Raw genomic sequence first — 13,660 nt, 5'->3', positions numbered from 1 at the left:
CAGCCCTCCTGCACCATAAATTGGGCTTTTGAAGTCAAGATGTGCCCACCTGTCCCTCTGCCAGCTCTGATGTGGGGTGGGAACCTCAGTGAGCGAAAGGGACCAAAGAGCTGACAGCAATCGTATTTTCGATTGCCACCATGAGATTCACTCAAGCCCACCTGCAGGGATTTGGACCTCATTTTAATTACAGAGACCTTTGCATGTTTGGCTATGAAAGGCAGATGCACATTGTCCTCACTCCTTAGTGACAGACTATGAGAGGTGCCAGAAAGAGATAGCCCTTACTCCTACCTACCCATGGAAAAAAACTGTTTTTTTTTTTAAATTTTCTGTCTAGATTTGAGCAGACTGAATATAGCTGCCTGGGACACTAAAGATAAAACCGAGCATTAATTTGCATTTCACTGTAATGTGGAGGTGTTTTCACACAGGTTAAAGTCTTGGAGCTCACAGATGCTCCAGGCTTGCTCCAGGTAGCACTGCTGGACATGACCAGGAGCCCACCATCCTTCACGTCACCGTACAAACCAAAGGACAAAAAAACTTCCCACTAGCCTCCAACAGTTGCAGCCTAAGTGTAAAACAAGCGACAACAGATGGGATCAGACAGACGGGGGAGTAAAGGGGAAAAATGAGGCAATATTAGGGAGTGTGACAGGCAGGGGTCTCGGCACATCGGCAGCCTTGCTGTTGTCAAGTTTTTTTTGTAGGCAATGCATATTAAGGTTGTATTTGGAGAGTTATAGTTTTTACACTCGGTTTTCTGGCAAGTGAGCCGCTGCCAGCTACGAAGCATCTTGGAAATGAGATTAGTTTTCAAATTTATTCAAGTGATCTTCTCATTGTTATTTCTCTGAAAGGTAAAGATGTAAGGGCCAAATCCTGATCTTTATTCCACAGAGCCTATTTCAATATCTCCATCATCTGCCATGGAGCTACTCCAGATTAACAGCAACGTAACACCAATGTCAGGGTCTGGATCTTCAAGAGAATCACATCAGTTTTACGTCATTGCAATTGATGGTTTAAAATTGCATTGCTTTGGCTTGAGAAGCTTTTCCCATACACAAAGGAGATCAGAATCTATCCTTTTCTCTGATATTAGAGCAGATTGGCATCCAAAAGATCATGTCTATATTCCCAAGAAGATTCTTCTATAGGATCAATAAATAACATGATAGTGGTAACTGAGATTACACTTTATGAATGGCATTATTAGGATTTACATTCCAGCTGCAGCTACGAAGCAAGTCAGATGAACAAACATAATACCCAGTCCCAGTCCACTTCCCTTACTCTGTCATTTTTATAGCTGCACGCGTGCTGCAGGTGCTGATAGTACACACATCTGACTGTAATCCACGCGTCAACCTGATAGCACACCAATTCTGGGAGAGACTGCCTCCAGCAATCATTTCAAGCCTGGTTAAAGGAGCAGAATGGAAGCATCAACTAAAACGTTGAAAGTTACGTTTTCTAATAATGGAAATGAGATCTGTTGGGCAGGTTTTTTGTTTTCTATTCTCTGATTCAAAAATTAAAAAAAAAAATAATACTGAGAAATGCCTTACAAAGACTAACACTAATGTACGTATTCTTCAGTATGAATGGCTGGGTCTATAATCCCTTATAAATCTTTCATTCTATAAACTGCCTGTTAGCATTATTCTTGGTAATGGAGAGCTATATGAAGTTGGTAGGTCCCTTTTTTAATCCCCAACTTACTGGGCAAGACAAAAAAGAACTGAATTAAAGTGGAAAAAAAATTGCTCCCCTGGAGAATTACAGTACAGCCACTTGCTGGCAAATTATTATTATTTAAATCACTTTTCTAGCTTTTAATATTGAAAATACTTTGAATCATTGAAGACCTTTTAATTTAAGATAGTGGATGGCAGGGATGCAATTGAGGAGACCAGACTAGCTGATCTGCCTCAGCACAGGGGCTGGACCAGACGATTTCTCAGAATTTTTTCTAGTCTGGCATTTATATGAAACAACTCTGGTCTGACTGCACCTTCAAAACTGCTTGCATTTAAGACATATGAAGATACCCTGTTGCCAGCAAGAATTGTCATTGAATTCCAGTTCTTCCAGTCCTGAGATACAATACAACAGGGTTGGACTGCATGCGGTGATGGACTGAAATCAGAAAGATTTATCCAAGGCAGTTACCACATGGGATGGAGGCAGTGACTAAATAAAATACATCAGGATTCAGTCTGTCCCCCAGGACCACACAGAAATAATAGCACGGAAGGAGATTTTACAAACTAAACCATCACTGTATTTGTCTCTGGCTTTTCCCTGCTGGAATTCAAGTTTCTTTAATAACGAGGATTAATGTCAAACCTTTAAAGAGAGTTGGGAGCGTGAGAAGGCAGCAGGCAAGTGCAGCGATTCCTTAGGTCTGCACACTCAGTTTTTCTTTTACAGCTTTCTGGTCTGGGTCCACACCAAGAGGTCTCCCACCCTGGCAGGGTATTTGGGCATAAAATCACCCTCTTTGCTTGTCCGTGCATCCCATGCTGCTGAAAATTCTGTACTGGGGTAGCCCACCAGCACCATCCATCCCTCCCCGTGCTGCAGGTACACTTTCCCTGAGCGGCTCCCTGGGGAGCACGCACAGACACACAGACACAATGAGAGCCTCTGACTGGAAATTCAAACAAAAATATGGCTGTCTACTCCAAAAGGCAAACTCATTCACAAAGGTCATCTCTGTTGAGGAAGAGTGATGGGTTACTCCCCTCTTGGAGGAGGCTGCTGTCGCTCCTCCGCCGAGTTACATTCATGAGCATAGTTTTGAAAAAGAAGAAAGAAAAAAGAAGAGAGAGAAAAGAAAAGAGACAAAAGCTCGGCAAGCCCCCTATTCACAGAGCTAGCCCCGCACCTCCCCTTCCCCTCCTCGGGTAAAAACAGCTTCAAAAGACATTAACATCTTCCCCTACCTTCGTTCTCATCGGAGACAGAAGCCCTTCCATTTTGGTCCGATCCTCATGCCAATCCTCGTCCCCCAACTTAGTCTCTCGTCCCCGTCTCAAGCATCCCACACGAACAAGAGCATGTCAGGGACCGCCAGCGACACCCTCACGGAAGCTCGGCCAGCCGCCAACCTGCCAACTTGCAATCCTCAGTTGCGTGGAGCACCGTTCCTGGAGAGACCTTCCTCCCTCTCCCTCCTCTCTCTCTCTCTCTGCATAATCTGCCTGCAGCTATGTTTGTACCATCGCGGCTGACAAACGATCCCTGCCTTACGTAATGCATTCAGCACAGGACAAGTGATCCCAGCCCAGCTGCGGGGACCCGGTCGGCGGCAGCGATGGGAAGGTGTGGGACTTTGCCCTGCCTATTGTGCCGCTGGGTTTAATCTGGTAATGTCCCCGTGCGGGGCTGACGCTCGTCGGCTCGCTGTGCTAGCTAGGAAAGCACCGAGAAAACTTCGTCGCTGTGGAAAGATTGCGGATTCCCTGGGATTGACTTAAAGGGGTGGAATCCTGATCCCAAGCTTCAGCCCAAGTGGTTTTCTCCCCTTGGGAAATGCCAACAGTTGGAGCATTTTCTGCTGGGCGCGTTTGCTGTCGGTGAGTGACCAAACCCACGCTGAAAGGGAGTTCCTGTCAATTGTCAGCCGGGAATTGAGGGACAGAGAGAAAGAAAGAAAGAAAAGAGAGTGAAACAAAAGGAATATAGTCCTGCAAAGTTGGTCAGCAAAAGACACTCGCTGAATGCGTTTCTATTAGCATTTTAATTCAGATCAGAGCGTGCCTTTGTGGAAAATTCCCTAATTGCTCCCACTTCCCGCATTTTGGTTTGCATCACGGAGTGATGCCAGGACTGAATCTCTTTCAGAGAAAAATCCAACTGGAAAATGGGCTTCAGACCTGCAAACACACCAGCGTTTGGTCCACAGGGCCAGACCAGTCCAAAGCAAAACCCCTCTGAAACACCATTAAATGAGCAGCAGCTGCCCATCACTGCTCCAAAGGTCAGCTCCCCCCATGGGCCACCCCAGTTCTGAATACAGACACAAATAAAGCTCCCCTTCCCTGGCCCCCGGGATAACCTTCCACATACCAGTACCCAATTGCTGTCCAAAAATGAAATTAAAAATCCTGTTATACCACCAGAACCTGATTTTCAGTGTTAGAAAATCGCTGTCAGGCTGGTTGGATCATACCACAAGGGGAAATTTCTAACGCCCTTTAACATCAGCTCTTCTTTGAGGCCCCAAAGCTACATGCTCAGGGAGAGTCACCATCTGATTAAGGCACTGAGCTGGGATCCGGTTAAACTCCTGACATATTGCCACACGTTCCCTGGATGACCATGGAGATTCACCTCCTTTAGATTTTGCCATCTAAAACTCTGCCCTCTGGTCCGAGCCAACCACCGAGGCTCCTGCAAGGCTAATGAGAGAGACAGGCTCCTTCCCAAAGTGATTTGCCCCAAATGTCCAGAGCCAAGGAGAATCCTGTCCTCAGGTCCTCACCCCTCCATAAACCTCTCCTCTTGCTGTCATTTCATGCTTTGGCTGCTCAGGCCAGGGAGCATCTCTGCCCACATGCATCCTTCACGTTCAACACAGGCTCCTGGAGGCTACACCGAGACGGAGAGGGTGCAAGGGAATATACTCATGGTGCTGTATGAGGACACAGGGTGCAAAGCCTGGGATGAACCCAGAGATAGACACCACCCCTGCGCTGGCAAGTCCCCAGCAGAAGTGTGCCCAGGCAATGACACAAACGAGGGTGTTTTACCCCACACATCACTTTTCCTCTCTATCTCTCCCGATCCTTTCGACGCTGTAGATGTGGCAGCTTTAGGGCATTTTTCTTACTATTCCTTATGGGGTAAAAACAGGGAAGGGAGGTGCCCCCTACAGTGAATAATATTAATTTCAAAGATAATTAACTGTTCTCAGCCAAACTCAGCTCCTTATTAAATGTGAACAAATCTGATCATATCGTATTGAAGGCAGAGATAAGTTTTCCAGAGCTAAAGAGACACTGTACCATGCTGGCAGGCTCATCTATTTCTTGCTGGATGTATATAAATATGTTTTGCTATTGGTATTTACAAAACTGTAATAAGACTTTGAATAAGTGGCAGCAGGAATTCCAGGCTTCGGTAAAACACGACCATTGTGATTTTTCTGCTGTACGATGCTGTGTCAGACTCTGACATGAGGTTTACAAGTCTGTGCATCTGTGAAACATCATCTCCTCCAAATCATCGGGGGAATTTGAGTCTCCAAACTGTCAAGAGGAACCTAAAGAGAGAGGAGCATTTGGGACTTTTGGAGATCTCAGGCCACGTGGTCAAACTCTAATGCGATATGATAATGTGGATGGTGCACCCGTGGTAGCATATGAATACCCAGTTCTCTTTTAAAGCTCGGTTCTGCTTTGAACTAGGCTAAACTGCAGTGCTTCATGAGGTTTCCTGTGTTATCTCTGTTTACAAGGAAAAAAAAAGTAGTTTTCCAAAAGGCCAAGAGAGTAATTCAGTCTGGGACCAGAAAAGCAAGCTAGGGCCTTTCTGGTTCAGCAGCACTCAAAGCTCTCTGATCTGAACGGATTGGGGAATTGTGCTGATAGTGCATGAGTCAGAGCAGAGCCCAGCTCAGCAGGACGAGCAGGAACAGAAAAGAGGATGGTGCTGTTTGAGCAGCACCCGTGGCCACGGCTGTGAGCCGGCAGCGAGCCTGCCCGTCCGGGGAGCGCAGGCTGTGACCCCCAGCTGCATCCTGGAGGATGCTCTGGGCCCCCAGGCGAGTTATGAGCCCCTGCATGGCATTACCGTGAGCTACAGCTGAAGTGGTGTGTGACAGCAAGGTCCGTCCACATCCACCTTCACCAGTAAGGCTGGTAAACCCAATTGGCTCCGCCTGGGCAAATTTCGGCGTGGCTCCCCGGAAAGTGTTGAGGTTGGCAATTTCCAGCAAATGTAAGAGCTGGAGCTGCAGTGGATGGGTGGGAATTGTGCATCATATGTCATCCTCCTCTCAAACTCCAGGCCCCAGGTAGGACTCGAGGTCTACTAGTATCTGGGCAGATACTCTGCTTTAGCCTATGCAGCCACCAACCTGTCCTTCGTGTGCTACAGGAGCAGGACTACCACCCTCTGCACGCATCCAGCCTGTTTGCAACCCCCTTTCACAATCAGAGCAATAGCTTTACAACTGCGGGAGCCAGAGGAGTTTATGCTCGCTTTAAAATGAAAGTTTTAGTTGCTGTAGCCAGGAGAGTGCTGCCGCGATAGTGTGTGCCATGGTCTGGCACTTCGTTCCTCCCCTGGGCTGCGACTCATGGCAATGCTCAAATTACCGCAGACTTGTTCGACAGCCTCCACTCCTGCGATTTTCAGATCAAAGGCGCTACAGAGGCAAAAGGAGCATGTGAACACTTGCTTTCTCATCCTCTTTCTGGGGAGGGGAGCAGCATTTGACTCAGAGCCTGGTCAGCTACGCCCAGCGTATCTCCGGTTCTCCATCTACAGAAGAGGGGACCCACTTGTCTGGTTTGTACAGATGTTGCAGAGGTTCATCCTGTCCCGTATTCAACCTGCCTCATCCTAGAAGAAGTGTTTAAGCTGGGAATATAATAACTCTTGGCTCCTTAACTAATCATGGGAGTGAGATAGATACCTTGAAACCCCTTTATATTTTCATAATCTAAATGTCTGCTGGAATCTAGACAGCAGACCAAGGTAGATGTCTACCTGGAGCCAGGTAGATCCTACCTGGATTCAGCCTTGGAGTTGAATCTCTTTCTAGGCTCTGCTGACTGCACTGACAGACCTCCACAGACCAGAATGAGAGTATACATATCTGCTGACATTTAGCCAAGTAGACGTAAACGGCTGAATTTAGGTGTCTGACTCTGGAGCTGAATCTTGTCCCAGGTACCCATTAGTGGGGAAAATGGCCAAAAAAAGCCTTATATTCACTGTTAGGCTATTGGCTGAGGGTCCTGGAAACAGCCAGACTCTATGGTATATATTTGAACCCTCAGCTTTCCTCTTGTTCACTAGCTGTGTGTGCATCCAAGCTGGGATAAAACTTCTGTAAATCAAAACCCTTCCTAACCTTTGGGGTGGGGATCCCAACACAGAACCAAGTTGTGCTGCCTGTACCAATCCTGAAAAGTGGAGGGAGTTTGGATTTGGACCCCATCTCCACCGCTCTCTGATGCAAAGAGCTGCCATCACCTCCTGCCTGCCACCCCCTAGACGGCCAGTGGCCAGGATTCCCCAGCCCACCATTCCACCTCCCTTACAGGGCACTAATCCCCCATTTGAGGCTGCCAAAATCCACTTTTGCCCCCCTGGCCCCCAGCTGGCTCATCATTCAAACCAGGTGAGGACAAGGCGATGGCGGGCGAAACAGCAGGACCCTGCCTGCATCTGGCCCCTGCCCGCATTTGGCCCCTGCCCGTGCCACCAGCAGCCCAGCTGTATCCCGTATGCACCGTCCGACCTCGCAACTGGTCATTTCATCCGGCGAACAAAAGGTAGCATCACAGTGTTGCCATGGCGACATCCCGCCATCCGAATGGCTGTGGCATCATATAAAGGAGGGGAAAACATCCCAGTCACATACCGGGGCTGCGCGGAAACGTATCTTATATTTAGAACAGGTGGCGTGGGGAATACTAATGAATATTTAACACTCGGAGTGCCTTTCGTGCTCGCTTTTTTATTTTTGTTACATACTTTCCATAAGCGCAGCATTTGCCTCCAAATGGTACGAATGTTATTGCTACTGTGCTTCTCTCATCACCGCTTCTCCAGGTTTCCCTTGCTTTTCATTTCTCTTCTGCGAATAAAAGTCGAAACTAGCACACAGCTCTCACAAAAGTAGTGTTTGCAAATCAGGACTGATGCCTGCAGTGGGTCGGGGGGTTGAGGAGGGAACTGGGATGTTCACATGATCCAGTTTCCCAGCCTGGCTGTGCTGTGTTTAGATTGTGACTTGTAGTAAAAGTCTACTGATATGATAACAAAGGCAAACTCTTCATGGGTTACCTAAAAATGGGTAGGATTTGCTTATGTCCTACAAGAACCAGCCCCTTTTAGGGCTTTTTTTTTTTTTCTCATTAAAAATAGCTGCTTTCAACAATTAATTTTCTGTGTTGTGGAAAAAAATAAATAAATCTAACTTTGTTTCATTCATCCAGAAAAACACACACCTGAAAAAGTCCTGAAATTCCTTTCTTCTGTCTTTTTTTCCCTAAAGGGTGAACAGTTAAAAAAAAGGGGTCAAACCACCCAGAAGCCCAAATTATGAATATTTTTATGTGTCTTTTTATATGATACACTTTAAAAAAAGGCAAAGGTGCTGGGCTACTGCTGGGGCTGTACAGGCAGACTGAGCACCTCCTGGTGATGAGCAAGCTGATTTTTTTGAGGACGGCAAGGGGAAGCAAAACCTGCACTGGCTGGGGTGGCATGGGGCATAGGTGCCCACCCATTTGGGTGCAGCTCCTAGCATTGCCTGCCTGGGGACTCCTGTCTCCGAGAGGTGCGGGGAGGACATGGCATGACACAGATTGAGAGTTGTGCTGATGTCTGGGTGCATCCTCTCTGGGATGGCACTACCTTTCCAGTCTCCTTTTCAGCTATAGATTAAGTTATAAACAGGGTTAAAAAATGTGATATTTCCGATCTTGTTCTGAAGTCATCTTCTGGCATATATAAAGCTTTGTTCTCGGAAAGGCCAGATTCTCAGCAATGATTCTTAGAGTGAAATGTATTCTTTTTACTAGCCAGTGGCAAGGCATTGGGGTCTTTTTTGAGCCTAGCAGCCTGCAAAAGCTGCTGGGTTCCTGCAAGCTTATCTATATGCTTCCTTCTTGGTACCAGTCCAAGGCACCACGAATACAGGCGCAATTCAGCTGGCAGCTTTGTGGGTGATGCAAGGGGAGGAACAGTGCTGTACTGGGTGTGTTGCTTTGGCAGCACTGAGAAACTGGAGCTGTGTTTATTTGTTGCTGGTTGTAGGGTGTATTTTCAAAACGAAGAAAGGTTTTCCTCTCCAAGATTTCTGGTGCAGTCCTTTGAGATCTGCCCGTGGCTTCAGAGGGAGAGGGACTCGCCTCTGGGGAAGTAAACACGGGGCAGACCCGTGCTCTTTGCAAGCTGTTCCACTGATGCAGCGTTTGCATGAGTAAGTGTTGTCAAAATCATCTGCCAACTTACCCTTATATGGCACCAATTCTAGTGAGGGCTGGAAACAGCAGTTACTTTTCTGGAGTTCATCTTTAAGGCTCTAATGACCTGCTTTTTCCAGAACAGTCATGCTTTTTTCCACAAAAGCAAAGCAATACAATGAATTTTAAAGTCTCAAGGTATTAATAAGATTGATTTAGCTGCCTTCCAGATTTGGAAGGCAGTCGTAAAAAAGTCATGTTGTAGGTCAAGATTGTAGGTCTCCGTACAAGGCTGAGAGAGAGACTGACTTACAGCAAAGCCAGTTTAGCATCCTGCCCTGCTTAGCACAGCCATCAGGGTCTGTCCATCCTCCTCCAACATCTAAAAGGCATTTATCTCTATGACAAATCAATGATCTCAGCCATTATTATCATGATGCCTGTTAAGTCAGTGTGGTAGTTTAGGAAGGAAAAGACGCCTCTCCACCACACAAATAAACCACCCCAGCAGAGATGGGGACTGCTGTGTTTGAAGAAAAGGTCATTCAGTTCAGTGGGGTCCCCGGGACCAGGCTCTGGCTTGGTGACCTGGGAAAGGATCTGACCACCTTTTTTCTCCTCACCTCCACCCCGGCTCACCAGGGGGATCTATAGACGCTTTGAGGATCTACAGATGAAAAATGGGAGCTGTAGAGATGAGGCTTACAGACTCAAAATAATAACTGCTGTCCAGAGTGTCTGCCCCAGGAGAGACAACGGCCTCTGGCTGTCCTGGCTCCCAGCAGGTGTAACCATGAGGCTGAGAATCCTCCTTAGTCTTCTGACAAAACGTGTGCTGGAAACATGATGGAGCTTCCTTCCCTAAACAGTAACTGGAGCTACATTTTCATTTCACTGCTAGGTATATTTGCTGTTCTGGATGTTAACAGTCAAAACACATACAAAGCCTTTTACTAGAGCATTAGGTCTATGTATGCATTTTCAACAGTCAGATAGATGATTTATTCATCCACTTCAGTAACCATTCGAACAGGGCACGATGTTCGCTACAGTGTAGAAAGCCATAAACACCGATTGTGTTTGGTTTGCAAGAACAAATCAACAAAACGGGATAACAGAAGCTGTTTTTCCAATGTAAAGGACTCCGCTGCCATCCCTGTTAATATCTCTGTCAAATTAAATACTGTTTCCCAAAGCTACAACTCCGCTAAAGCACAGCTATTATGCTCTCGGTTAGAAACCTGATTATAGCCACTTTATGTCTCTAAAAACACAACCTCTGATGCAAGGTGACTCCCAGATATGCTGCAAATGCTCATAAATGCACTTGATGCTCTGTAGACACGTCTCTATGTGTACTGGGAGAGAGGAGGCCCAGCACTCGCAGGGCAGACAAGACATTAAGTGAGAAGTAACCATTTCTCTGAAGTGTAATGTCATTACAACTGTGCAAATCCTGGACTGTGGTCATTTTGGCCTGGGGAAGAGGAGACAGGGAGGGAATGAACAGAAGTGCTTGGGGTAAAGCAGAAATAGAAGACAGGGGAGGGGAAGAAAGGGGCTGAAGAAGTACAAAAGTCTAATAATAATCTGGGGTTGCCCAAAAGGAGTCCTGCAAAATACTATGTCATGCTGAGATTCTTTAATTTTCTTTAAAGGTTGGGTTAGTTTTGAAGCAAATCAGAACCCCAAATGAAAAGAGCAACCAGAGACCATCTCTTTTCCAAAATGTCCATGCAGTTTTGGTCCCTCGGAGGGTGAAGGCTGGGTTTGCAGCTGCCCAGCTCTCAGAAGATACATCTGCATGAAAAAAACCCTGTAGGCAGGAGGCTCACCTGAATGACAGAGACTGAAGTAGATCCTGCATACCCTTGATTTGATGCAGACAGGTTGCCTCACAGGACATGATCAGATGCCTGAAAACAGGACCCAGGGAAACAAACAATACCTTTTTTCTCCATGATGATCCTACATTTTCTCATTTTACATATTTTTTACATTGGTTTGTTCAACCACCCTCTAGCACCCATGAACTGTTTGTAAACTCAGTCATCACCATCTCTGTCAGATTTACCTTCTGGCATAGGGGACAGACACCCCTCCCCTTTCAGCTTAAGTGGGGCCCCTGTCGCTCCCCCAAATAAAAGCTGTGTTCAGCTGATGCCAGTAGCGTGTTGCTGCCTTATGCTGTAATGGATATTTCTCGCTACGCACATGTGCCTGCTTCAGCAGCTGCCTGTGAGCCCCTCCTTGGGTTACTGTCCTCTGTGAGCTCCAAGCACCCCTGGTGATGCCCTCTGGCCAACCAGCTATCGGTCACTGCGTGTCCCAGCTGAGATGGTTTCTGAGCAAGGTTTCATTGGCGTTGGAAAGAAGATAGGAGCTAAAGTGACTCAGAGTTCAGAGATTGCCTCTTGCATTCTTGCTCATCTACTTTTCTGAGCCCGTTCAGCTCATTTGAACTCTTGGTCCCTTTCACTACCTGGTTTCAGCTCTTTGGGGCAGGGGCTCTAAGTGTTTGCAGAGGTGCTAGTCCCTTTAGGGTGCTCCTCTCACTGCACGAACCACAGTCGTATAGATATTCTTCTAAGAATATTTCCAGTCCTAGGTCTCCCTGCTGTCTCATTTCTCTGTCTTTACTGGGCTAATGGGACATTTATCCATCTCCCAGAATGTCAGTAAAGATGTAAAATAATCTTGCCAGCCCAGCATCCCCAGCAAAGCACAGGAGAGCTTCTACATATAATGAATACATATCATCAGCCTGTTTTCAGCCTAAGCAACAATCCCCACTTACATCAAAGCCTCATCTGAATTAATATTTGATGCTGGAATTCATACCACTATTAAATCTGTTAAAATTCAGGAACCCCAATCTTTCTTCATCTGGAAACAACAACAGAACTCACTGGGCCGGGTCAATCTTCAGAGGTGGGGTTCATCTCAGCTAACTTCAAATGTCTATGGTATGGCTGGATCCAGCTCAGCTAAGGCTCAATTCCCTTGACTTGTGTTAGGATAAGGTGACGCGTGTCCTAGCTGCCTAACAGAAATGTGGGGGTTTTGTTTCCTGCACCACAATCCTGGCAGAAATAAGGATGACAACACCATATTAATGTTTCTGCTCATTACCCTAACACTGTGATTGCCCATCTGAGTTATCCTGCATGCAATGAGAAAGGCAGTCACAGTGCTGGTGGAGCCAAACTTTTTAAAATAATGGTAGATGATCTACAATATGGGGCAAAAGCCAGAAACGGTGGTTTGAAGAGATGGTGTCAAATTGTACCAGTTGCCTGAAACCTGCCTGTTGTGCATGATATTTGCAAAGGTAATGGACAGGAGTTCAGTAAATTAATCAGCTAATTCACTTTACACTAAAGTCTTAGCATCACCTGGATGTAATGACTGCTGGACACCCAATTTTTCTAAGTATTTCCTCACCTGCTTTTTATCTGCTAATACATTTGCGACATCATCACCACTTAACTATCCTTCCCTCTTTACCTTACTTTGCTTATTAAAAACAATTTAAAAGGCAGCATCGTTCTGCAAACGCACAACTGAAGGTCTAGGGAAGGATTCAATTTAGTCAAAGAAAGAAATCTGTTGCATGGGGGTTGCCTGCCTTCTATTGGCCCTTACAGGAGTTCTGCAGACGTAACCCAAAGTATGTATTATGTATCTCCCTCTAAACCATAACAGGTAAAAGTCTGCCACAGCTTCCAGGGGGATGAAGTTCAGCCTTACAACTGGAGGACTGAGCTTTGATCCCCCTGAAGAGCTGTAGCCAGGGCTGTTACACACATTGATCTTCAAAGCACCAGCGCGATCAATACGGGCGGTGATGTGGTGCGGTTATTGATGCTGGGATGGCTGAAAATAAAAGCCAACCGCGTGACGGCAGCTATGGCATTTCTCCATGAGCACTGGCCTGACTTGCACCTCAGGGCTCATGCATGTGGGACAAGAGCAGCTCCCCACGCTTCATGGTCTGGCCAGACCCAGCAAACCCTTGCTGAACATTTTGGGCAGTGCTGCAGTCTACCCAGTGCAGCACGCGGTGGCTTTTACTCATGGGGACCGTGATTCCTTGTGCCTTTCCATGGGAAAAGGGAGCCTGCCTTGGTGGTGCAGAGCAGGGACCGAGGTCTACTCTGTCCTCTGCCTTGTAATCCCTTGAGGGTTTAGGGCAAGTTACGTCACAAACCCCTACGCACTCGGTTTTATCACTTTGGAAGTGGAGATGATCTATACCTCAGAGGAATATTGCATGGATAAGTCAATTAACCATGAAATCACAGATGGAAGGTGCAAAAGAAATGCAAAGGATTAGTTCTGCAGAGCAGCCCTGCCAGGCACAAGTACATTTTTAGATCCTTTTTTTTTTTCCTAACTAAAAATCACTAGCAAGCTGCTCCATATAGTCCTGCTTAACCTGTTAATGGGGCATCCATACCAATACCAGCTACATCTGTAGCTGGCTCTGGAGAGGTGGGAGCGAG

General features: G+C 46.6%; 1 protein-coding gene across 2 annotated transcripts in view; it reads right to left on the bottom strand.

Annotated features, from left to right (window-relative positions):
* FRMD4A (FERM domain containing 4A) overlaps positions 1–13,660 on the bottom strand; it is a 385,672-nt gene that overhangs the window by 288,080 nt on the left and 83,932 nt on the right. Inside the window, exon 1 of one of the 2 annotated variants that reach the window (XM_052790916.1) lies at positions 2,955–3,205. The exons of the other annotated variant lie outside the window; for it this stretch is intronic. Within the exon in view, the coding sequence (XP_052646876.1) occupies positions 2,955–2,987 (33 nt within the window). The 5' untranslated portion in view covers positions 2,988–3,205. Of the gene's footprint in view, positions 1–2,954; positions 3,206–13,660 lie in introns of those variants that run through there. 2 annotated transcript variants of the gene reach the window in all.

Source organism: Harpia harpyja, chromosome 6 (genome assembly GCF_026419915.1).
Source record: "Harpia harpyja isolate bHarHar1 chromosome 6, bHarHar1 primary haplotype, whole genome shotgun sequence".
NCBI classification, from domain to species: Eukaryota; Metazoa; Chordata; class Aves; order Accipitriformes; family Accipitridae; genus Harpia; species Harpia harpyja.
This window is presented reverse-complemented; position numbering and strand designations above follow the sequence as displayed.